General features: G+C 54.3%; 1 protein-coding gene across 1 annotated transcript in view; it reads right to left on the reverse strand.

The window, feature by feature from the left end:
* DDX25 (DEAD-box helicase 25) overlaps positions 1–24,627 on the reverse strand; it is a 58,354-nt gene extending 33,727 nt beyond the window's left edge. The window contains exons 1-10 of the mRNA XM_075329030.1: positions 24,360–24,627; positions 21,264–21,300; positions 20,599–20,731; positions 17,663–17,755; positions 17,188–17,290; positions 9,609–9,723; positions 8,867–9,044; positions 8,347–8,584; positions 8,103–8,265; positions 6,647–6,835 (exon numbers count right to left, since the gene is read on the reverse strand). Coding sequence (XP_075185145.1) covers positions 6,647–6,835; positions 8,103–8,265; positions 8,347–8,584; positions 8,867–9,044; positions 9,609–9,723; positions 17,188–17,290; positions 17,663–17,755; positions 20,599–20,731; positions 21,264–21,300; positions 24,360–24,482 — 1,372 coding nt within the window. The 5' untranslated portion in view covers positions 24,483–24,627. The remainder of the gene's footprint in view (positions 1–6,646; positions 6,836–8,102; positions 8,266–8,346; positions 8,585–8,866; positions 9,045–9,608; positions 9,724–17,187; positions 17,291–17,662; positions 17,756–20,598; positions 20,732–21,263; positions 21,301–24,359) is intronic.
* Between the last annotated feature and the right edge of the window lie 1,179 nt (positions 24,628–25,806).

Here is a 25,806-nt window from a genome sequence, read left to right on the forward strand (position 1 = left end):
CTGCCTGGGCCACCTATTGAGCCGTAGCCTGGTGTCGTAATGCCCAGGACGCACCCACGGCTCTGGTAGAATGGGCCTTCAGCCCTGATGGAACCGGAAGCCCCGCAGAACGGTAGGCTTCAAGAATTGGTTCCTTGATCCATCGAGCCAGGGTGGCTTTGGAAGCCTGCGATCCCTTGCGCTGACCAGTGACAAGGACAAAGAGTGCATCCGAGCGGCGCAGGGGCGCCGTGCGGGAATGTAGATTCTGGGTGCTCTACACCAGATCCAACAATGCAAGGCCATTACATATCGATGAAATGGATAAAAGGAAGGTAAGGAGATATCCTGATTGTGATAAAAAGGGGATACCACCTTAGGGAGAAACTCTGGGATCGGACGCAGCACTACCTTATCTTGGTGAACACCAGGAAGGGAGCTTTGGATGACCGCGCTGCAAGTTCGGACACTCTCCGAAGAGACGTGACCGCTACCAGAAAGGCCACTTTCTGTGAAAGTCGAGAAAGTGAAAACTTCCCTCAGAGGCTCGAAGGGCGGCTCCTAGAGAGCAATTAATACCCTGTGCAGATCCCATGGGTCTAACGGCCTCTTGTACGGAGGGACAACGTGATAACCCCCCTGCAGGAACGTGCGTACCTGAGGAAGTCGTACTAGGCGCTTCTGAAAGAATACCGACAGCGCTGCGACTTGTCCTTTAAGGGAGCCGAGCGACAAACCTTTTCCCAATCCAGATGCAGGAAGGGAGGAAAAAGGAGACAATGCAAATGGCCAGGGAGACACTCCCTAAGCAGAGCACCAAGATAAGAATAACTTCCACGTCTTGTGGTAGATCTTGGCAGACGTCGGCTTCCTAGCCCGTCTCATGGTGGCAATGACGTCTTGAGATAATCCTGAAGACGCTAGGATCTCGGACTTGATGGCCATACAGTCAGGATCAGGGCCGTAGAATTCAGTGGAAAAAACGGCCCTTGGGACAGTAAGTCTGGCCGGTCTGAGAGTGCCCACGGTTGGCCGACCGTGAGATGCCACAGATCCGGGAACCACGACCTCCTCGGCCAGTCTGGGACGACGAGGATGGCGCGGCGGCAAGCGGAGCTGAGCTTGCGTAGCACTCTGGGCAACAGTGCCAGAGGTGGAAACACATAGGGTAGCTGGAACTGCGACCAATCCTGAACTAGGGCGCCTGCCGCCAGAGCTCTTTGCTCGTGAGACCGCGCCATGAAAATCGGGACCTTGTTGTTGTGCCGAGACGCCAATAGGTCGACGTCCGGCATCCCCCAGCGGCTACAGATTTCCTGACACCATTCTGGGTGCAGAGAACGTTCCCCTGCGTCCATGCCCAGGCGACTGAGGAAGTCTGCTTCCCAATTTTCTACGCCCGGGATGTGAACTGCGGATATGGTGGATGCTCTGTCCCCCACCCACGTCAGAATCCGCCGGATTGCCTGGTAGGCTTGGCGATGCGTGTTCCGCCTTGGTGGGCGATGTCTGCCACCGCTGTGGAATTGTCCGACTGAATTCGGATCTGTTTTCCTTCCAGCCACTGCTGGAAGGCTTGCAGGGCAAGATGCACTGCCCAGATTTCCAGAACATTGATCTGAAGGATGGACTCCTCTGAAGAGAGTCCTTGACCGTCTGAGAAGGGAAACGTTCCTGTCTAGGGACGTCGACTCCCCAACCCATTGGCACAGCATGTCCCTTTGAAGTGGACGCAGATGAAACTGCGCGAAAGTGACTGCCTCTGTATGAGGCGTCTTAAGGGGTGTGACTGGCCTTGAAGGAGAGACTGCACCCCCGTCTGTAGTGAACGCTGCTTGTCCAGCGGAAGCTTCACTATCGCTGAGGGAGTGTGAAACTCCATGCCCAGATATGTCAGCGATTGGGTCGGTGCCCGATGTAACCTTGAAAAGTTGATGATCCACCCGAAACTCTGGAGAGTTTCCAGCGCCCCGTTCAGGCTGTGTTGGCATGCCTCTTGAGAGGGGGTGCCTTGACAAGTGGATCGTCCCAGTAAGGATCACAGAGTGACCCTGAGAGTGCAGGACTGCTCCCACTGCTGCCCTGAACTTGGTGAAAACCCGTAGGGCTGTCGCCAGACCGAAGGGCAGGGCTACGCACTGAAGATGCTCGTCTTCAATAACGAAACGTAGCAAACGCTGGTGCTCTGGAGCAATCGGCACGTGGAGATAAGCATCCTGATATCTATTGACGCTAGGAAATCTCCTTGAGACATTGAGGCAATGACGGAGCGGAGGGTTACATCCGGAACCGCCTGGCCTTCACGTGCTTGGAGAGCAGGTTTAGGTCCAGAACGGAACGGAAAGAGCCACCCTTTTTTTTTTTTTGGCACCCCAATCAGATTGGAGGAAAAAACCGTGTCTTGTTCCTGAAGAGGAACAGGGATTACCACTCCTTCTGCCTGCAGAAGAGCATCGGCTCGGTGGGGGGGGGGAAGTTCTGAAGAATCGAGCCGGAGGACGAGAACAGAGCTCTATCCTGTACACGTGAGACACAATGTCTCTCACCCACCAGTCTGTTACCTGCGGCAGCTAAATGTCGCCAAGCGGGAGAGTCTGCCACCAACCGCGGATGCGGAGAGAGAGAGCTGAAGTCATGAGGAGACCGCCTTGGTAGCGGTTCCTCCTGCAGCCTTCTTTGGGCGTGATTGAGCCCGGCTGGAATTTGAGCCCCTCTGAGCCTTTTGAGCCCTTTTGGACGAGGACAATTGGGACCTGCCCGAGCCTGGGAAGGACCGAAACCTCGAGTGTCCCCCCAGGACCGCATTACTAGGGTAAGTCGCAATGCAGACATTGCGAGGTTAAGGACACCACCTGCGGCACAGATGTACATGTGCTCAAGACCAGCTGCGCAAGACCAGCTGAAATAGCTTAGAGTGCCCATACGGCTGCGAATGCCGGAGCAACCGACACGCCGATAGCTTCACAGACAGATTTCAACCAGAGGTCCATCTGTCTGTCAATGGCATCCTTAAGTGACGTCCCATCTCCACTGCAACTATGGATCTAGCCGCAAGCCTGGAGATTGGGGGATCCACCTTTGGACCCTGGGTCCAGCGCTTTACCACGTCAGGGGGAAGGGATAACGTGTATCCTTAATACGTTTGGAGAAAACGCTTATCTGGTAAGCGTGGTGTTTCTGAACTGCTTCTCTGAAGTCAGCGTGGCCAGAAAAGTACTCAATATGCGCATGAGTACTGAAAAAGGATTACTCCTGCTGTAAAGCTGACCCCTCCACTGGGGGAGCTGAGGGAGCAATATCCAACATTCCATTGATGGACGCTATAAGATCATTCACTATGGCGTCACCATCCGGAGTATCCGGATTGAGAGCGGTGTCAGGACCAAAGCCCTGATCAGCTACGTCTGCCTCATCATACAGAGAGTCCTCCCGCTGGGACCTTGACCAGTGATGAAGCCGAGCGCCGCACCCAGCGAGCTAGCTTAGGCTGTCTGGGACTGCCGTCCGTGTCAGAGCCTTCACCCTGGAGTGCCTGGGACCCCCCCGGAGCACTGATTATGTTCCAAATGAGGGTGGCCAGGGAGCATTAATCAAGATTGCCCATGGCCTGTCTGGACTGCAAAGTCTATATCCCATGACAATCTATCAGCCGAAACTGCAACTCCGTCCCTGTCCCTGGACAGGGTTCACAGGTGGTTCCTTTGGCCACCTCTAGTAGAGACCCCGGCTGAGCAAGTGCTACAGGGGAGCATTGCACACAATGGGGGTCAGTGGAACCTGCCGGTGGAAAAGTATCACATGCAGGAAAAGCAGCATAGAAAGCCTGTGTTGCTTTTTTGCTGCTGTATTCTAGCCATCTATGCAATGTATGGCATACAAGCATAAACACTTCAGCACATGCAATACAAGCAGCATAGAAAGCCTGTGCCTTGGCACCCTTGCTTTTTTGCTGCTGTTGTCCAGCCATCCAGGAGAATATCCAAGAGTAGCGACCGTACAGTGCAATGTATAGCATACAAGCATAAGTACAAATGAACACTTCAGCGCATGCAATACAAGCAGCCTAGAAAAACTGTGCCTTAGCACCCTTGCTTTTTTGCTGCTGTTATCTCGCCATCTAGGAGGGCATATAGCCAAAGATAGCGACCGTACAGTGCAATGTATAGCATACAAGCATAAAATACAAATGGACACAACGGTATTTAGTGGGGTCAGCACTTCAGGTGCTGCTTACCGCCCGCCTATAACGCGGGTATGTGGTCGCCAGAGCCCTGTGACTGGTTGCCCAGAGCATGTCTCCGTTCCCCAGCTCGGACTGCGTGCAAGAATGGCTGCCGGCGTCCTTCTCCAGCTCGTGTGACGAGGGGCGGGCCGTGGGCGTGCCCCAGACACGAGCGGGAAACTGGCGTCCCACTGTGTCCAGTGAAGGGGGCTGGAGAATGCAAAGCAGACTCCAGCCCTCGGCGCTGACTGTCTGTACAGCGTCCCGCCTCTCCCCTGACTGGCAGGGCTGGAGGCGGGAACGAAACGAAAACTAGGCCGCAAAGCCGGGGACTCGAGTAATAAGCGCGGCCGTCCATGTGCACGGCCAGCGCGGAAGTCCCCGGCGCACCATAAGTCCCAGCCGCGCCACAATGTAAAAAACACCCAGCAGCGGCCGGCGCGGCAGTTCTCAATACATAAAGTCACCCAGCAAAGCTGTAGTGAATAATAGCACGAGCGCTCCGCGCTGTTGCCCCCGGCGCACTAACACTCCCAGCAATGCTGGTGTGTGTGTGCGCGCTTGCCCGGGGACACAGAGTACCTTAATGTAGCAGGGCCTGTCCCTGACGATACTCAGCTCCATATCCAGCAGGTTCTCTGGGTCTGTGGATGGAGCCCGGTCTCAGTGCCTGGAGACCTGAAAGATCCCACTTCACCCAGAGCCCTGAGGGGGGATGGGGAAGGAAAACAGCATGTGGGCTCCAGCCTCCGTACCCGCAATGGGTACCTCAACCTTAACAAACACCCGACAAAAGTGGGGTGAGAAGGGAGCATGCTGGGGACCCTAGTATGGGCCCACTTTTCTTCCAACCGACATAGTCAGCAGCTGCTGCTGACTAAAAACAGTGGAGCTATGCGTGGATGTCTGACCTCCTTCGCACAAAGCAGAAAACTGGTGAGCCAGTGATCCCACTGGGGGTGTATAGCCAGAAGGGGAGGGGCCTTACACTTTTTAGTGTAATGCTTTGTGTGGCCTCCGGAGGCAGTAGCTATACACCCAATCGTCTGGGTCTCCCAATGGAGCGCCGAAGAAATAAACATATAATGTTACACTACTGCACAATGGGGCTAGCACCACAGGTGCTGCTTACCACCCGCTTAAAGCGGTTGTGAGGCCACCAGAGTCCCTGCCTGGGTCTCCCAGATTTTGTCCCCCTCTGCAGCGTCCGAGGAGCTGACAGGAATGCGTCCTGAGGAGAGGAGGGAGCCGTGGGCGTGACCCAGAAAGAGCGGGAACTGGTGCCTGCACTGTGCACAGTGAGGGGAGTGGAGTATGCAAAGCATGCTCCAGCCCTCAGTGCTGCTCGTTCTGTGCAGCGTCCCGCCCTTCCCCTGCCTGTCAGGGCTATGGGCGGGAGGAAAGGAAACTAGGCCGCAAAAAGCCGGGGACTCTAGTAATAAACGCGGCCGCCGTAAAAGCGCGGCCGGCGTGGAAGTCCCCGGCGCACTACAAGTCCCAGCCGCGCCGCAGTATTTCCAAGGCAGCGGCGGTCAATGCGGCAGTCCCTATACATAAACACACTCAGCAACGCTGAGTGTGTAATGGCACACACTAGCACACCCAGCAAAGCTGGAGTGTTGCTGTGCGCGGTCCCCACGGGGACACAGAGTACCTCCAAGTAGCAGGGCCATGTCCCTGAACGATACCCGGCTCCTATCCAGCAGGCTCCACAGGAGTTGTGGATGAAGCACGGTCTCAGTGCCTGGAGACCGATAGGATCCCACTTCCACCAGAACCCTGAGGGGGATGAGGAAGGAAAACAGCATGTGGGCTCCAGCCTCCGTACCCGCAATGGATACCTCAACCTTACAACACCACCGACAAGAGTGGGGTGAGAAGGGAGCATGCTGGGGGCCCTATATGGGCCCACTTTTCTTCCATCCGACATGGTCAGCAGCTGCTGCTGACCAATCTGTGGAGCTATGCGTGCGTGTCTGACCTCCTTCGCACAAAGCAAAAAACTGAGGAGCCCACCCAATTGTCTGGGTCTCCCAATAGAGCGACAAAGAAAATATATATTATATATATATATTATATATATATATTATATATATATATATATATATATATATATATATATATATATATATATATATATATATATATATATATATATATATATATATATATATATATATATATATATATATATATATATATATATATATATATATATATATATATTTTATTTATACTTATTTTTTTTTGCCCCCCCCCCGCCAACACGAGCCTCACACCCCTCACCATTCAATTCCCATCTAAATGGTGACAGCAGCGGTTGGAGCGAGCGGTGCCCGCCGCCGCCACCTGTTGTGCGGGGAGCGACGTGCGATGAACATTTATGGAAGCGCTAAGTCTCCGGTGTCTCCCCAGACTCGCGTATTCTGCAGGACGATCTCTTACCGAAATGCTCTTCGAGGTCTCGCAGGACGTGCATGAAGTTTTTCTCCACCAGATTGACGGCCACACCCTTCTTACCGAACCTGCCAGTGCGGCCGATCCGGTGCAGGTAGGTCTCGTAGTCCGTCAGGCCTTCTGCGGTGACCGGAAGGTCAAAGTTCACAACGATGGACACTTGTTCTATATCAATTCCTGAAAAAGGAAAAATGAGACAAACTAATATTCCCTACTGGGAAAGAAGAAACACTCCAGAGAAAGCGGCCCTATAATGAGGATGGCCCGCACCCGCTACTCACTGCAATATGCTCCTTATACAGCCAGGAACTGCATTCACAAGAAAACAGGACCTCAGAGCTGAAATCTCAACGTATCTTCTGCTTGTTCAATGTCTGCACAAATTTTGCTCTGATAAGTAGCATTTTGAGAAATCTTGATACTAAAGTAATCTTATGTATCTGATGTAGGAATAACCAGCAGAATTGCAGCTCTGGAGTATAATACAGGATAACTAATGTACGGTATGTACACAGTGACTGCACCAGCAGAATAGTGAGTGCAGCTCTGGAGTATAATACAGGAGGTAATTCAGGATCAGTAATGTACAGTATGTACACAGTGACTACACCAGCAGAATAGTGAGTGCAGCTCTGGAGTATAATACAGGAGGTAACTCAGGATCAGTAATGTATATATACAGTGACTGCACCAGCAGAATAGTGAGTGCAGCTCTGGGGTATAATACAGGAGGTAACTCAGGATCAGTAATGTAATGTATATACACAGTGACTGCACCAGCAGAATAGTGAGTGCAGCTCTGGAGTATAATACAGGAGGTAACTCAGGATCAGTAATGTATGTACACAGTGACTGCACCAGCAGAATAGTGAGTGCAGCTCTGGAGTATGATACAGGAGGTAACTCAGGATCAGTAATGTAATGTATGTACACAGTGACTGCACCAGCAGAATAGTGAGTGCAGCTCTGGAGTATAATACAGGAGGTAACTCAGGATCAGTAATGTAATGTATGTACACAGTGACTGCACCAGCAGAATAGTGAGTGCAGCTCTGGAGTATAATACAGGAGGTAACTCAGGATCAGTAATGTAATGTATGTACACAGTGACTGCACCAGCAGAATAGTGAGTGCAGCTCTGGAGTATAATACAGGAGGTAACTCAGGATCAGTAATGTAATGTATGTACACAGTGACTGCACCAGCAGAATAGTGAGTGCAGCTCTGGAGTATAATACAGGAGGTAACTCAGGATCAGTAATGTAATGTATGTACACAGTGACTGCACCAGCAGAATAGTGAGTGCAGCTCTGGAGTATAATACAGGAGGTAACTCAGGATCAGTAATGTACACAGTGACTATATTTTTGTACCCATAAGCATCTCTTACAGATGTGAGGAGACATGACAGTCTTGGCGTCTGGATGCGTCCTCGGCGTCTTACCTCGCGCGCAGACGTTGGTAGTGATGAGGACTTTCTCTTTCCCGTCTCTGAACCTCTGGATAATGTCTGCTCGCTCCGTCACCATCAGTTCTCCGCTCAGCAGCGCCACCACGTGTCCATCGTTTGTCATTTGTTTGGAAAGCCATTTGGCCGTTTTACGAGTCTAGTTCACAAGAGACACTGGTTGTGACGGCCGGCATGAGTTTGGACGGGCGGTGTTACCTGGGCTGGGCGGTGACTGTACCTGGCAGAAGATGATGGCCTGGGCGATAGTGATGGATCCGTACATGTTGGCTAGCGCCTTGTATTTAGCTTCTTTGCTTTCACAAAAATCGTAAAATTGGCGAATATTCGTGAGCGTCAGCTCCTCCTTCTTTAATTTTATAATGTTCGGATCTGGAACAATCCTCTCGGCGAAACACCAGACAGTCTCCTCGAAGGTGGCCGAAAACAGAAGCATCTGGCAACTGGCCGGCATCGCTCTGCAAGGAGGAGACGAGGAGTCAGCGCATCGCGGGATGAAGAGGCGCCGCAGTGCCGCTGCCCCCAACTATGACGGAGCTTCAGCGCTAAATCACTGCGGCGGTCCCTGTATTCCCTTGGTCGTTGGGGGTCCCGTTAGAGAAGTATTTGTGTGACACATTCGTGGCACATCCCGTGGCTGCCATAAGGTGAGGGTGACGTGTACAACTCAGCTGAGGTGACAACTGTTTGGAAATCTTGAATATTTAGAATACGCCCCCTTCAGACCGGGGGGGACTCACCGCTTCACTCGGACGCTGTGGTCAGAATATCCCTGCAGACCGATCATGACGTCCGCCTCATCCAGGACGAATACTTTGATATTTTCAATGCTGAAGAGCTGGAGCTTGAAGCACCAATCCATCACCGTCCCCGGGGTCCCCACAATGATCTGAGCCTCTATTCTGCATCCTTTGGCGGCTACAAAAATACAATAAATAAATGATCAATTAGCAGCAGATTGAACGCTACATGTAACCACTTGTATGAGATTCCGGACCCGCGGCAGACTACAGATCCGTACACCGTGTAGTGGCCGTTCTCGGTACTGCAGCTCGGATCACATTCACTTCAATAGGAGCTGAGCCGCAGTACTGAGTATGGCCACTAGGAGATGTACAGAGCTGTATCGTCGTTACCCCATACACCTTGGTGCTGACAGCTGATCGGTGACGGCGACAACCCCTTTAAATCTGAAAATGACGCTGTTAAGAGAAAAATGCATTAAGGCCTGTAAGCAATAACTGGGGTAACGTGTGAGCACATACAATGCACAGAAACCCAGCACCCCAGTCTGCCGTCACCCAAGGGTACAAACCGGCTTTCATTTCTTGCCGGTCCTGGAAAGATGTTCGAGTAATGGAAGACGGGAATGATATTGTGCAATTATTCCCAGTTACTGAATATATTACATCCGAAATACAAAGCGAGGTGCAAATGGCAAAACACCCCAACATGGCTCCGGTATGCAGCATCGATACTCACGTCTGTTCCCGCGTATCGCGTAGATCACATTAATGCCGTCACAGAACTTCCCCATCTGCTCGATGACTTCCCCGGTCTGTAAAGCCAATTCAAAGGTAGGACTGAGGCAGATGCACTGCGGAGGATGAAGGAGGACAAGAAGGGAGGACGGGTTATTTCTACTGAGGGGATGTGCACGCAGAGGCTCCAACATCCCAGCCCAAAACCATGGAAAACTCCTCCAATTCATTTTATATGAGGAGGGTATTTTTAATTTGCTTTATTTCCAGGAAAAGGTTTTAAAAAAAAAAAAAAGAAGAAAAAAAAAAGAAATAATAAAATTAATAGGTACATATCACTTTTGTGAATTGTGTCCAAATTATGGACTGACCAATTGAAAGGCCAGAAAGAAGGCGTCAGGAAAGAAGGGAATTTTGTTTACTTACCGTAAATTCCTTTTCTTCTAGCTCCAATTGGGAGACCCAGACAATTGGGTGTATAGCTATTGCCTCCGGAGGCCACACAAAGTATTACACTTAAAAGTGTAAGGCCCCTCCCCTTCTGCCTATACACCCCCCGTGGGATCACGGGCTCACCAGTTTTAGTGCCAAAGCAAGAAGGAGGAAAGCCAATAACTGGTTTAAAGACCAATTCAATCCGAGGAAACATCGGAGAACTGAACCATACCACATGAACAACATGTGTACCCGAAAAAACAGAAAAACCCCGAGAAAACAGGGCGGGTGCTGGGTCTCCCAATTGGAGCTAGAAGAAAAGGAATTTACGGTAAGTAAACAAAATTCCCTTCTTTTTCGCTCCTAATTGGGAGACCCAGACAATTGGGACGTCCAAAAGCAGTCCCTGGGTGGGTAAAAGAATACCTCGTGATAGGGCCGTCAAACAGCCCTTTCCTACAGGTGGGCAATCGCCGCCTGAAGGACTTATCTACCTAGGCTGGCGTCTGCCGAAGCGTAGGTATGCACCTGAAAATGCTTGGTAAAAGTATGCAGACTCAATCAGGTAGGTGCCTGACACACCTGCTGAGCCGTAGCCTGGTGCCGTAATGCCCAGGATGCACCCACGGCTCTGGTAGAATGGGCCTTCAGCCTTGAGAGAACCAGAAGCCCAGAAGAACTGTAGGTTTCAAGAATTGGTTCCTCGATCCCCCGAGCCAGGGTGGATTCAGAAGCTTGCGACTGTTTACGCCGACCAGCGACAAGGACAAAGAGTGCATCCGGGTGGCGCAGGAGCGCCATGCGGCAAGTAGAACCTGAGTGCTCTCACCAGAACCAACAGATGCAAATCCTTCTGAAATTGATGGACTGGACGAGGACACAAAGAAGGTGAGGTGATATCCTGATTGATATGAAAGTGGGATACCACCTTAGGGAGAAATTCCGGAATCGGACGCAGAACTACCCTGTCCTGGTGAAGGACCAGGAAGGGAGATTTGTATGAGAGCGTTGCTAGCTCGGAAACTCTCCTAAGAGACGAGACCGTTACTAGAAGGCCACTTCCCGAGAAAAGCGGGAAGGGAGACCTCTTTCAAAGGCTCGAAAGGCGGCATCTGGAGAGCAATTAGAACCTTGTTCAGATCCCAGGGCTCTAACGGCCGCTTGTACGGAGTGCTGAGACGACAAACTCCCCGTAGGAACGTGCGTACCTGAGGAAGTCGTTTCTGAAAAAATACAGATAGCGCTGAGACTTGTCCCTAAAGGGAACTGAGCGACAACCCTTTTTCCAACCTAGATTGCAGGAAGGAAGGAAACATAGACGATGTAACCGGCCAGGGAGAAACACCCTGCGCCGAGCACCGAGATAAGAATATCTTCCACGTCCTGTGGTCAATCTTGGCGGACGTTGGTATGCTAGCCTGTCTCATGGTGGCAACCACGTCCTGAGGTAATCCTGACGACACTAGGTTCCAGGACTCAATGCCACACCATCAGGTTGAGGGCCGTAGAATTCAAATGGAAGAATGGCCCTTGAGACAGCCAGTCTGATTGATCTGGTAGTGCCCCCGGTTAGCCTACCGTGAGGCACCACAGAACCGGGAACCACAACATCCTCGACCAATCTGTAGCGACGAGGATGGCGCGGCCGCAGTCGGTCCTGATCTAGCGCAGCACTCTGGGCAACAATGCCAGAGGTGGCACATAAGGTAGCTGGAACTGCGACCAATGCTGAACTAAGGCGTCTGCCGCCAGAGCTCGATGATTGTGAAACCGTGCCATGAAGCTGGCACATTGTTGTTGTGCCGTGACGCCATTAGATCGACGTCCGGCCTCTGTCAGCGGCGCCAGATCTCCTGAAACCCGTCCGGGTGAAGAGACCATACCCTTTCGGCCACACCCCGGCGACTTAGGAAGTCAGCTTCCTAGTTTTCCACGCCTGGGATGTGAACTGTGGATATGGTGGATGCCGTGTCTTCCACCCACATCAGAACCTGCCGGACTTCCTGGAAGGCTTGCCGGTTGCGCGTTCTTCCTTGGTGGTTGATGTATGCCACCGCTGTGGAGTTGTCCGACTGAAGTCGGATTTGCTTGCTGTCCAGCTGCTGTTGGAAGGTTTGTAGGGCAAGATACACTGCTCTGTGTTCAAGAACATTGATCTGAAGGGTGGACTCTTGCTGAGTCCACGTACCCTGAGCGCTGTGGTGGAGAAAAACTGCTCCCCACCCTGATAGACTCGCGTCTGTCGTAACTATCGCCCAGGATGGGGATAGGAAAGACCTTCTTTTTGACCATGAGGTGGGAAGAAGCCACCCCCGTAGAGATTCCTTGGCCGCCTGAGAAAGAAAGACGACTCTGTTGAGGGAGGTCGACTCCCCGTCCCATTGGCGGAGAATGTCACATTGTAGTGGACGCAGATGAAACTGCGCGAAAAGAACTGCCTCCATTGCTACCATCTTACGTAGGAAGTGCATGAGGCGTCTCAATGTGTGCGACTGGTTCTTAAAGAAGAGATTGCAGCCCGTAGTGAATGCTGTTTGTCTAGCGGAAGCTTCACTATCGCTGAGAGAGTATGAAACTCCATGCCTAGATATGTTAGCGATAGGGTCGGGGTCGGATCTGACTTCAAAAAGTTGATGATCCACCCAAAACTCTAGAGAGTCTCCAGCGCAACGTTCGGGCAGTGTCGGCATGTTTCCTAAGAGAGTGCCTTGACAAGTAGATCGTCTAAATATGGGATCACAGAGTGACCCTGAGAGTGCAGGACTGTGACTACTGCTGCCCTGACCTTGGCGAAGACCAGTGGGGCTGTTGCTAGCCGGAAGGTAGAGCTACGAACAGAAGGTGTTCGTCTGCTATAACGAAGCGTAGAAACGCTAGTGCTCTGGATCAATCGGCACGTGTGGATAAGCATCCTTGATGCCTAATGATGCTAGGAAATCTCCTTGGGACATTGAGGCGATGACATGGCGGAGGGATTCCATCCGGAACCGCCTGGTGTCCACGAGCTTGCTGAGCAGTTTTAGATCCAGAACGGGACGGAACGGCCCGTTCTTATAGGCACCGCAAATAATTTGGGGTAAAAACCGTGACCTTGTTCCTGAAGAGGAACGGGGGTCATCACTCTTTCTGCCTATAGAGTGCACCCTGTTTGCAGAAGAGCAGCGGCTCGGCCGGGAGGTGGAGAAGTTCTGAAGAATCGAGTTGGAGGACGAGAAGTGAGCTCTATCCTGTACCCGTGAGACGGAATGTCTCACATCCAACGGTCATTGACCTATGGCAGCTAAATATCGCCAAGGCGGGTGAGCCTGCTACCGACCGAGGATGCGGAGAGAGGAGGCCGCAAGTCATGAGGAAGCCGCCTTGGAAGCGGGTTTTCAGACTGTCTCTTTTTTGGGCGTGACTGAGCCCGCCAAGAATCTGAGCTCCTCTGATCCTTTTGAGTCCACATTGGACGAGGAAAAATGGGACCTGCCCGAGCCTCGAAAAGACCGAAACCACGACTGCCTCCTGCTCTGTTGGGGTTTGTTGTGTCCGGGCTGAGGAAAGGATGAATCCTTACCCCTGGACTGTTTAATGGTTACATCCAAACGCTCACCAAACAGTCGGTCAGCAGAAAAAGGCAACTGGTTAAGCAACCTTTTTTGGAAGCAGAATCTGCCTTCCATTCACTTAACGAGCAGACCAGGCTCTGCTTAAAAACACGGAGCAGCGTAGGCTACTGCCGTACGGTTCGCAGAGTCTAGGGCAACCTGAATCGCGTAAGAAACAAATGCAGACATTTGAGAGGTTAAGGATGCCACCTGCGGCACAGATGTACGTGTAACCGTGTCAATCTGTGTAAGACAAGCTGAAATATCTTGGAGTGCCCCAAGAGTGAGAATGCTGGGGCCAACGGTGCGCCGACAGTCTCATAGATGGATTTAGACCAGAGATCCATCTGTCTGTCAGTGGCATCTTTGAGTTTGCAGTTCCATCTCCCACTGCAACTATGGATCTAGCTACAAGCCTGGAGATTGGAGGATGCCGCTCGGGACATTGGGTCCAGTCCTTGACCACGTCAGGGGGCAGGGATAACGTGTATCCTAAGCCGTTTGGAGAAGCGCATATCTGGATAAGTGTGGTGTTCCTGGACTGCCTCTCTGAAGGCAGAGTGGTCCAGAAAAATACGTGAAGCTGACTCCTCCACTGGAGGAGCTGGGTGAGAAATAACCAACATTCTATTGATGGACGCTATAAGATTATTCACTATGGCGTCACCATTAGGTGTATCCAGATTGAGAGCGGTCTCAGGATCAGAATCCTGAGCCGCTACTTCCGCCTCATTACACAGAGAGTCCTTCTGCTAGGACCCTGATGAAACCGAGGGCCGCTCATAGTGAGCCCGCTTAGGCTGCTGGGACTGACGTCTGTGCAGAGCCGTGACTCTGGGATGCGTGTGACATTCCCGGAGCTGTTAGTTGTTCACACTGAGGGGGGCCATGGATCAATGATTCAACAGTGCCCATGTTGTGAGAGACATGTCCGGACTGCTAGGCTTCTAGTATCATAGCCATAGTCTCAGAAAAACTGTCAGTAAATACTGCAGACACCGTCCTCATCCTCTGGCCATTAGCAGAGACTCCGGCTGAGTTAGACATAATGGGGGTCTATGTAACCTGCCGGCCGTATAGCCGTACATGCTGTACCGGCTGCATAGAAAAACATGTGGTTCTGCACCTTTGTTTTACACAGAGAATATGCTGATAACTCCTCCGCACAATCCAGGAGGGTATATACAACGTGCGACCAAACAGTGCAATGTATATAGTACAAGCATATCTATAAGTGCACTTCTGCACTAGTGGGGTTAGCACCACAGGTGCTGCTTAACGCCTGTTGCAGCGATTGTGTGACTATCAGAATGCCAGGGTCTTCCACACTTGTCTCTGTATCGTACAGAAACTGACACTAATGGCTGCCGGCGTCCTTGTAGAGAAGGAAGCCGTGGGCGTGCCTGAGAAAGTGCGGGAATCCGGTTTCACAGTGCACACAGTGAGAGGGGTGGAGTATGCAAAACATACTCCAGCTCTCAGCGCTGCTGTGCTATGCAGCGTCACGCCCCTACCCTGACTGTCAGGCCTGTGGGCGGTAACGAAGGGAGACTAGGCCCAGAAGCCGGGGACTCGAGTTAATAAGCGCGGCCGGCATATCAGTGCTGGCCGGCGCGGAAGTCCCCGGCGCACCACAAATCCCAGCGGCGCCTTAAATAAAAGTGGCAGCGGCGGTTAGCGCAGTAGTCACCCAATACACTAACACACCCAGCAACGCTGTGGTGTGCGATGGCACTAGTGCGGACAGCGCCGCTGTCCCTGGCGCACTAACACACCCAGCAGTGCTGCCGTGTGTCTGCGCGGTCCCCACAGGGACACAGAGTACCTCCATGTAGCAGGGCCATGTCCCTGAAGATACTCCGCTCCATGTCCAGCAGATACCAGGGGCTGTGGATGGAGCACGGTCTCAGTGCCTGGAGACCGATAGAATCCCACTTCACCCAGAGCCCTGTAAAAAGGGATGGGGAAGGAAGCAGCATGTGGGCTCCAGCCTCCGTACCCGCAATGGGTACCTCAACCTTAACAAACACCTCCGACATGAAGTGGGGTGAGAAGGGAGCATGCTGGGGGCCCTGTATGGGCCCTCTTTTCTTCCATCCGACATAGTCAGCAGCTGCTGCTGACTAAACAGTGGAGCTATGCGTGGATGTGTTGCCTCCTTCGCACAAAGCACAAAACTGGTGAGCCAGTGATCCCACTGGGGGTGTATAGCCAGAAGGGGAGGGGCCTTACACTTTTAAGTGTAATACTTTGTGTGGCCTCCGGAGGCAATAGCTATACACCCAATTGTCTGGGTCTCCCAATTAGGAGCGAAAAAGAAAATAAAAACTCTTCCAAAACTCTTAAAAAAAAAAACTCCACCAAAAAACTCACTAAACAGAACAAAAAAAAAAAATAATTCTATACATAGCCTGGAAGAACAACCCGGAGGAGCGGGGCGACGCGCGTCCGTGTGAGCACCACAGGGGTTATTCATGCACAGATATGCAGCAGAAGGTTTCGGCGTCTTTTTCATTCATCTGATTTGGCCCCATTCAGATAATTGGACAGGACCCTCTGCGATGACCCTGCAGCGTGTGACCAGACTCCAGCTGACCAGACACTACAAGTTCCAGCATTGCACGACCAGCACAGGCGGCCAGGACATGATGGGAGTTGTAGTGCAGGAGCGTCTGGATCGCACGGCTGATCTCTGCCTCAGGGCTCTTTTCCACTTGCGATTTTCACATGCGAGTGCGATCCAATAAAAAAAAAAAAAATCGGACTGCACTCGCCCCAGTGATAATCTATGGTGCCGTGTCCTTTTGCTATTTTTTTCTCGGCTCGAATCGCGCTCTGTGCAGTTGCAGCATGCTGCGTTTTGCACCGAGTCTCCGCTCACGCACCCCCATCGCACTGCACTCGCATGTCATGTGACTGCAGTGCGGTATAGGCAGAGACAGACAGCGGAGGAGATGGGGAGAAAGTGCCCGTCCCTCTTCCCCGCTCCTGTGATACGATCGCAAGATTTCATCACAGTCACATGACCCTCGGCTGACAACCACAGCAGAGGGTCATTAGGGGTACACAAGTGGACATAAGCCCTTAAGAATCAGATGCTGCTGTTTAAGGGGAATTTTTACTCTACCTAATTAATCCCTTATGCATGGAATATTTCGTTGTGGTTCTCACCTCCCAGACCCGCACCGATTGTCAGAACTGCCATGGTCCCATACTGGTGGCAAGTCCACACCCCGGAGCAGATGGATGCATCGGCCGGCAGCCACCACATGGCACTGACAGAGGGAGCAATGTACCTCGCCTAACCCTACAGGTTCAGGGTCAGACGTGGCACAGAGCGGCGGGCGCCTGCCGGGCTGTGTACAGCTCCTGACAGTGGTGCTGTGTACAAGGGAGAACCAGGAAAGAAAAAGACACAAGACCCCTGTTGTGGCAGTTGTTGGGGTCCCTGGGCCACACCGATCTCCAATCATCACCTATCCAGCGGATGGTGATAACTCACGTGGACCAGAATACCCCCCTTTAGGTGCCCGGTGTACGAGCCCTTACACTCACCTGTGGGTAGTTTTTCTTGACATCGACCCTGCTGAGCACCGCTAGAACAAACGCTGCGGTCTTCCCGGTGCCCGACTGGCTCTGAGCGATCAGATTCTGGGGTCTAAAGAGGGGGGAAAAAAAGGACAAGTCTGACTAATAATGCCCATCGCTGGTCCACACAGAAGGTCCACGTCTCTGCACGGACACGAGGTGATGACAGCCCTGCAGCCAATCGATTGCGGTCACAGGGTCCACGGCTGGTTTTATTAGTCCCAATCGTGGCACTGCTTCTCTTGTCCCCGGACTTAGATCAGAGGTGGGGATTGTATTTCCAGTCTGAGGATTTTACAAAACACGGCTCCTCGTTGCCCCCCTCCAGGGGATAGACACATGGACGGACGGACGGACCGCACTCCATGTGATCGTCTGGTATTTACACACATTTCTCCTATACACGATGGCGTGAAAACAAATGAATGACATCTGTACTTACGGGTCAGCGAGCATCATTGGCAGAGCGGTGGCCTGGATTTTGGAGGGTCTGTTGAAGCCCATAGCATAGATTCCCTTCAGCAGAGCAGGCATCCTGCAGAAACAGCATGCACACCATAATGTCAGTGCTACCATAGATGTGGACCAGCTCTGCTGGCTCATGTCCCCCTGACCCTTTATATGGGACCCTGCCCCTGTGGTTACAGATCGGCAGTACGTGCACCGATGTGTGTTGTATGGAAGCTGCTATATCCTGAGCAAGAGCTGCTGGCCGTCCATACAAGCTGCAACATCGCCGACATCCGGCCGCCCCAGTAACAAGAGGTATAGTCGCCGACATCCGGCCACCCCAGTAACGAGAGGTATAGTCGCCGACATCCGGCCACCCCAGTAACGAGAGGTATAGTCGCCGACATCCGGCCACCCCAGTAACGAGAGGTATAGTCGCCGACATCCGGCCGCTCCAGTAACGAGAGGTATAGTCGCCGACATCCGGCCGCTCCAGTAACGAGAGGTATAGTCGCCGACATCCGGCCGCTCCAGTAACTAGAGACAACGTCGCCGACATCCGGCCGCCCCAGTAACAAAAGGCATAGTCGCTGACATCCGGCCGCCCCAGTAACGAGAGGTATAGTCGCCGACATCCGACCGCCCCAGTAACGAGAGGTATAGTCGCCGACATCCGACCGCCCCAGTAACGAGAGGTATAGTCGCCGACATCCGACCGCCCCAGTAACGAGAGGTAACATCGCCGACATCCGGCCGCCCCAGTAACGAGAGGCATAGTCGCCGACATCCAGCCGCCCCAGTAACAAGAGGCATAGTCGCCGACATCCAGCCGCCCCAGTAACAAGAGGTATAGTCGCCGACATCCGGCCGCCCCAGTAACAAGAGGTATAGTCGCCGACATCCAGCCGCCCCAGTAACAAGAGGCATAGTCGCCGACATCCAGCCGCCCCAGTAACAAGAGGTATAGTCGCCGACATCCGGCCGCCCCAGTAACGAGAGGTATAGTCGCCGACATCCGGCCGCTCCAAGAACTAGAGGCAACGTCGCCAACAAACCGCCACCCCCGGTAACAAGAGGCATAGTCGCCGACATCCGGCCGCCCCAGTAACAAAAGGCATAGTCGCCGACATCCGGCCGCCCCAGTAACGAGAGGCAACGTCGCCGACATCCGGCCGCCCCAGTAACGAGAGGTAACATCGCCGACATCCGGCCGCCCCAGTAACAAGAGGCATAGTCGCCGACATCCGGCCACCCCAGTAACAAGAGGCATAGTCGCCGACATCCGGCTGCCCCAGTAACGAGAGGTATAGTCGCCGACATCCGGCCGCTCCAGTAACGAGAGGTATAGTCGCCGACATCCGGCCGCTCCAGTAACTAGAGGCAACGTCGCCAACAAACCGCCACCCCCGGTAACAAGAGGCATAGTCGCCGACATCCGGCCGCCCCAGTAACGAGAGGCAACGTCGCCGACATCCGGCCGCCCCAGTAACGAGAGGCATAGTGGCCGACATCCGGCCGCCCCAGTAACGAGAGAAAACGATGCCGACATCCGGCCGCCCCAGTAACGAGAGGCAACCTCGCCAACATCCGGCCGCCCCAGTAACGAGAGGCAACGTCGTTAACATCCTGCCGCCCCAATAAATAGAGGCATCACTACTGACATCCGGCCGCCCCAGTAACGAGAGGCAACGTCGCCGACATCCGGCCGCCCCAGTAACGAGAGGCAACGTCACCGACATCCGGCCGCCCCAGTAACTAGAGGCAACATCGCTGACATCCGGCCACCCCAGTAACTAGAGGCATAGTGGCCGACATCCGGCCACCCCAGTAACTAGGGGCAACGTCACCGACATCCGGCCACCCCAGTAACGAGAGAAAACTATGCCAACATCCGGCTGCCCCAGTAACGAGAGGCAACGTCGTTAACATCCGGCCGCCCCAATAAATAGAGGCATCACTACTGACATCCGGCCGCCCCAGTAACGAGAGGCAACGTCACCGACATCCGGCCGCCCCAGTAACTAGAGGCATAGTGGCCGACATCCGGCCACCCCAGTAACTAGAGGCAACGTCACCGACATCCGGCCACCAAAGTAACTAGAGGCAACGTCACCGACATCCGGCCACCCCAGTAACGAGAGAAAACGATGCCAACATCCGGCCGCCCCAGTAACGAGAGGCAACGTCGCCGACATCCGGCCACCTCAGTAACGAGAGGCAACGTCGCCGACATCCGGCCACCCCAGTAACGAGGCAACGTCGCCGACATCCGGCCACCCCAGTAACGAGGCAACGTCGCCGACATCCGGCCACCCCAGTAACGAGGCAACGTCGCCGACATCCGGCCGCCCCAGTAACTAGAGGCAACGTCGCCGACATCCGGCCGCCCCAGTAACTAGATGCAACGTCGCCGACATCCGGCTGCCTGCAGGATTCCTCTAACTCTACATTAATGTTCATCTGTCCTTTCATTGTACTTTAAGCAAAACAGAAGTTTTGATATTGGGGGTTTGGGTGCTGGGACCCCGAACAATCAAAGAAGCAAAAGTGCTAGACAGCGACAATGTGGAGTGAGTGGTGAAAGTCCACGGGTCCGTACGCCGCTTACTATCAGGGCTTCTCAGTCCACGTCAGTGATCATGGGGGTCTCAGCACCTAGACCCCACTGTGAGAACTTCTAAAATTGTTACTATAGAAATGAACACATTTTACAAATCAAGTTATACTTTAAAAGGGGGGGTTGTCCAGCGCATGTCGCTTCCACATCAGGTCAGGGGCGTCCATCGGCCACTGTCTTAATATTTGGAGTACGATGTGTTGGGTGGCGAGTGACCGACAGACGCCTCGCCAGTTGCGCCTCCCACCTCTCGAGAGGCGCTGGATTAACCCTTTAATGGTCCCTGGGTTTTCTGTCCTGTGATCACTTACAAGTGCAGCTCCTCAAACGACTTGACGGAGTAGAGCGGGGAGGAGGGGTCCCTCTGCTGCACCTCCACATTCTGGCTGGACTCCACCAGAGACTTCCGGATCAGCTTATTCAGGAGGGAGCTCGCTGCCAGATCTTCCGCAATCAAAGAGATCACCCATTATTTCATGTTCTAATGATTTATATACAACGTTAGCTCTAATCCCAGGGGTCGTGGCTACAGGGGCGGCCGTGTGTTTCGGGAGTGTATCTATGGCGCAGCACCCGTGGCTCCTGCAGCGGCACCGCCCTGCAGAGAGGAAGCAGGAGATGCTGCCGGTCCTATTCCTATATGGGACCATACACACAGTAGCGCCTCCTAGTGACCGGAGCCGGTAATTATAATGGTGCACCGCGATTGTGACAGCCGTGTGGAGAGTGACAGCAGCTCCGAGTACACTGCATGCCAAGCTTACCTACAGCCTCCTCCTCTTCACAGCCCCTGTAACCGCCTGGAAAATATATATATAATCCCACTTACTGACTGTATATACAGGAACAGTGTCCACTCCAGCAAGGCTCTATGTATGGATATTACAGACCAAAATCCTGCGCTACTGTAACAAACACTCAGCTGTGGGGGGAGGACGTGGTCGGGACGGAGACCGCAGGAAAGAGCTGGGCTTACCTGACTCAGTCTTACGCGGATATGGAGAAGCAATAACCTGTAAGACAGGGAGACAGTCAGCATGAAGGCGTTATCTGCAGAAATCCTATCATTCAGCAGGTTACTGCAATAATAAACAGTCATGACGGCTATACAGCAACGTATCAGCAGCAGAGACTGCGGAGGGGGCTGCGTCAGCACGGCAATAGCACTGTGCGGAGCAGAGACCCCCGGTGACCCCTAGGGGACAGGGACCGCAGACTGGCCGGAGAAGGTGCAGCGTGAACCGCGGACATGCAGCCCGGAGAGCGCTGGGAGATGTAGTGTCCCCACAGCAGGGGCGTCACTCACACCTCTGGGTGATTTTGGTGCGATGTGTCCTCGCGGCTCGGACTAGTCAGAGTGGAAAGCATAAAGCCCCCACAGTATATACAGCGATTTCCGAAAATGTGCAGGGAACGCTGCCGAAACATTGGAGAAATTAGGAATCAAAAAAGGGGCCATGCAGCAGTGCGACCGCTTATAGGGGACCGGCCGCTCGTAGGTGACCGGCCGCTTATAGGGGGACCTGACGCTTAGGCTCCTTTCACATTGTGTTTTTCTCTACGTCCACAGGTCCCGTCGGGGCATCCGTCCGGACCGCCCCTCCCCCACTCTGCAAAGCGTGCTCCGGACGCATGCACCCGACAGGGCCATTCACTGTTATGGAGCGCACTGCGTTAGCGTGTGCTCGGTTTTGTGCCATTTTGTGCACATATACGTTTCTGCAGACGGACACCCGAACGTAGACCACCTACGTCTGCAGAAACGTATATGTGCACAAAATGGCACAAAACTGAGCACAACTAACGCAGTGCGCTCCATAGCAGTGAATGGCCCTGTCGGGCGCATGCGTCCGGAGCACGCTTTGCAGAGTGGGGGAGGGGCGGTCCGGACGGATGCCCCGACGGGACCTGTGGACGTAGAGAAAAACGCAATGTGAAAGGGGCCTTATAGGGGGACCTGACGCTTATAGGGGACCCGCTGCTTATAGGGGACCCGCCGGGCCCCAAACACGAGTTACCTGCAGCTTTGGAGTTCATTTCAAATTAGTAACCACACAATGCTGCAGACACTACTGAAAGTGCGGCCGCAGGGAGAAAATCAACTTACATCCCCCCAGCAGCCTCCAGTGCAGCTACAGTCACCGTGTAATACACAGTAATCAGCAGCTATACCTGTGCCCCAGCACTGACTGGCAGCCGGCTGTACCCACGACCCAACACTGTGACTGGCAGCCGGCTGTACCCGCGCCCGGCACTGTGACTGGCAGCCGGCTGTATACGCGCCCCGGCACTGTGACTGGCAGCCGGCTGTATACGCGCCCTGGCACTGTGACTGGCAGCCGACTGTATACGCGCCCCGGCACTGTGACTGGCAGGCAGCTGTACCCGCGCCCCGACACTGACTGGCAGCCGGCTGTATACGCGCCCTGGCACTGTGACTGGCAGCCGGCTGTATACGCGCCCCGGCACTGTGACTGGCAGCCGGCTGTATACGCGCCCTGGCACTGTGACTGGCAGCCGGCTGTATACGCGCCCTGGCACTGTGACTGGCAGCCGGCTGTATACGCGCCCCGGCACTGTGACTGGCAGGCAGCTGTACCCGCGCCCCGACACTGACTGGCAGCCGGCTGTACCCACGACCCAACACTGTGACTGCCAGCCGGCTGTACCAGTGAGCGGTCAGTGCCAGGCGCGCACACCGCCACCGCTCACTGTGTCCTCAGCAGAGACTGAAGCCGGCGACTCCCGGAGGGAAGACGTGGATTTTCTCCCGGTGGCTGCAGTTTCGGTATGGCGGCCGGGCAGCACTGCTATGTCATTAACCCTATATCTGCAGGTATTCACGGTTCCCTTTAACCCTTTCCTAATATGTGACGTAATAGCACATCACGGGTCGTGTATGAAGCGGACCCAGAAGTGGAGCCTGCGCACAAAATCAGGCAGGTGCCAACTGCAACACACAGCCGGCATCTGCCTGTGACAGCAGCGACCGGAGCGAGCGCTGAACACTGCTGTTTCATTACCACTACCAATCTGACAGCGGCACAGAAATGGCGCCCACCGGCCCTCCCATGCCACAGTAATGGGGAACCAATGGGTTACCATGGCAGCCGGGGGCCACCGAAGCCCCTGTAACTGGTCCTCCTATGACGCTCAGGCACAGGAGATCTACACTGCGCCTGCTGGGAGCTGTAGTCCCCCACACCCTCAGGGGGCATGCTGGGAGCTGTAGTCCCCCACACCCTCAGGGGGCATGTTGGGAGCTGTAGTCCCCCACACCCTCAGGGGGCATGCTGGGAGTTGTAGTCCCCCACACCCTCAGGGGGCATGCTGGGAGTTGTAGTCCCCCACACCCTCAGGGGGCATGCTGGGAGCTGTAGTCCCACACACCCTCAGGGGGCATGCTGGGAGCTGTAGTCCCACACACCCTCAGGGGGCATGCTGGGAGCTGTAGTCCCACACACCCTCAGGGGGCATGCTGGGAGCTGTAGTCCCACACACCCTCAGGGGGCATGCTGGGAGCTGTAGTCCCCCACACCCTCAGGGGGCATGCTGGGAGCTGTAGTCCCCCACACCCTCAGGGGGCATGCTGGGAGCTGTAGTCCCCCACACCCTCAGGGGGCATGTTGGGAGCTGTAGTCCCCCACACCCTCAGGGGGCATGCTGGGAGTTGTAGTCCCCCACACCCTCAGGGGGCATGCTGGGAGCTGTAGTCCCCCACACCCTCAGGGGGCATGCTGGGAGTTGTAGTCCCCCACACCCTCAGGGGGCATGCTGGGAGCTGTAGTCCCCCACACCCTCAGGGGGCATGCTGGGAGTTGTAGTCCCCCACACCCTCAGGGGGCATGCTGGGAGCTGTAGTCCCCCACACCCTCAGGGGGCATGCTAAGAGTTGTAGTCCCCCACACCCTCAGGGGGCATGCTGGGAGCTGTAGTCCCACACACCCTCAGGGGGCATGCTGGGAGTTGTAGTCTCTCCTCTGAGGGGCGCTCTCTGCTGGGCGCTCAGCACACGTGACCTCCTCCGCACCCCGTACAATGTCGGCCGTTACATGTAGTTACATGTAGTTACATTGTTGTTCTGCAGGTCGGTCGGTTCTCCGTGAGAAGCCCCGCACACTGTGGAGCGCAGGGCGGCCGCAGACAGCACTCCTCGCCCCCGCCACACGGCGCCGTTACCGCGCACAGCCGCCATCTCTCCTCCCAGTGAGCCTAGCAACGCCTGGGCGGGGCTCACGCGCTTGACTCCGCCTCTTTCGAAAAGCCCGGGCAGGACGTGGTGACGTCAGCGCGCAGGCCGCAAAGTGCCCTGTGGGGAAGTATCCAACCGCCAGCGGGCGGCGCTACTACGTGTGCGGTGGGGTTGTCATGGTGACATTGGAGGAGGAGGACGGGTAATAACGTGTATGAGGGCCGTGTGCAGTATAACGGCTGACAGGACGGTGCGAGGCCACAGCCGTGTATGTACGCGAGAGAGACTGCCGCTAAACCGCCACACCGCGCCTGACACCAACACACACAGCGTGCCACACACGCACACACACCACCCACAGTGCACTACACACACACACACACACAGCGTGCCACACACTGCCCACACACACACCCACATATTCACACACACACACACACACACACACACGGCCCACACAGCACCACACACACACAGGGCCTACAGAGCAACACACCGCCCACAGATCGCCACACACACACACAGGGCCCACAGAGCGCAATACACGGCCCACAGAGCACCACACACATACAGCCTACAGAGCACCACACACACACACGGCCTACAGAGCGCAATACACGGCCCACAGAGCACCACACACACACGGCCTACAGAGCACCACACACACACACGGCCTACAGAGCAACACACACACGGCCTACAGAGCAACACACACATACAGCCTACAGAGCACCACACACACACACGGCCTACAGAGCGCAATACACGGCCTACAGAGCACCACACACACACACGGCCTACAGAGCGCAATACACGGCCCACAGAGCACCACACACACACGGCCTACAGAGCAACACACACACACGGCCTACAGAGCAACACACCGCCAACAGAGCGCAATACACGGCCCACAGAGCGCCACACACATACAGCCTACAGAGCGCCACACACACACACGGCCTACAGAGCGCAATACACGGCCCACAGAGCACCACACACATACAGCCTACAGAGCAACACACACACGGCCTACAGAGCGCAATACACGGCCCACAGAGCACCACACACACACGGCCTACAGAGCAACACACACACGGCCTACAGAGCAACACACACACGGCCTACAGAGCAACACACCGCCAACAGAGCGCAATACACGGCCCACAGAGCGCCACACACATACAGCCTACAGAGTGCCACACACACACAGGGCCTACAGAGCAACACACCGCCCACAGATCGCCACACACACACACAGGGCCCACAGAGCGCAATACACGGCCCACAGAGCACCACACACATACAGCCTACAGAGCAACACACACAC

Source organism: Anomaloglossus baeobatrachus, chromosome 11 (genome assembly GCF_048569485.1).
Source record: "Anomaloglossus baeobatrachus isolate aAnoBae1 chromosome 11, aAnoBae1.hap1, whole genome shotgun sequence".
NCBI classification, from domain to species: Eukaryota; Metazoa; Chordata; class Amphibia; order Anura; family Aromobatidae; genus Anomaloglossus; species Anomaloglossus baeobatrachus.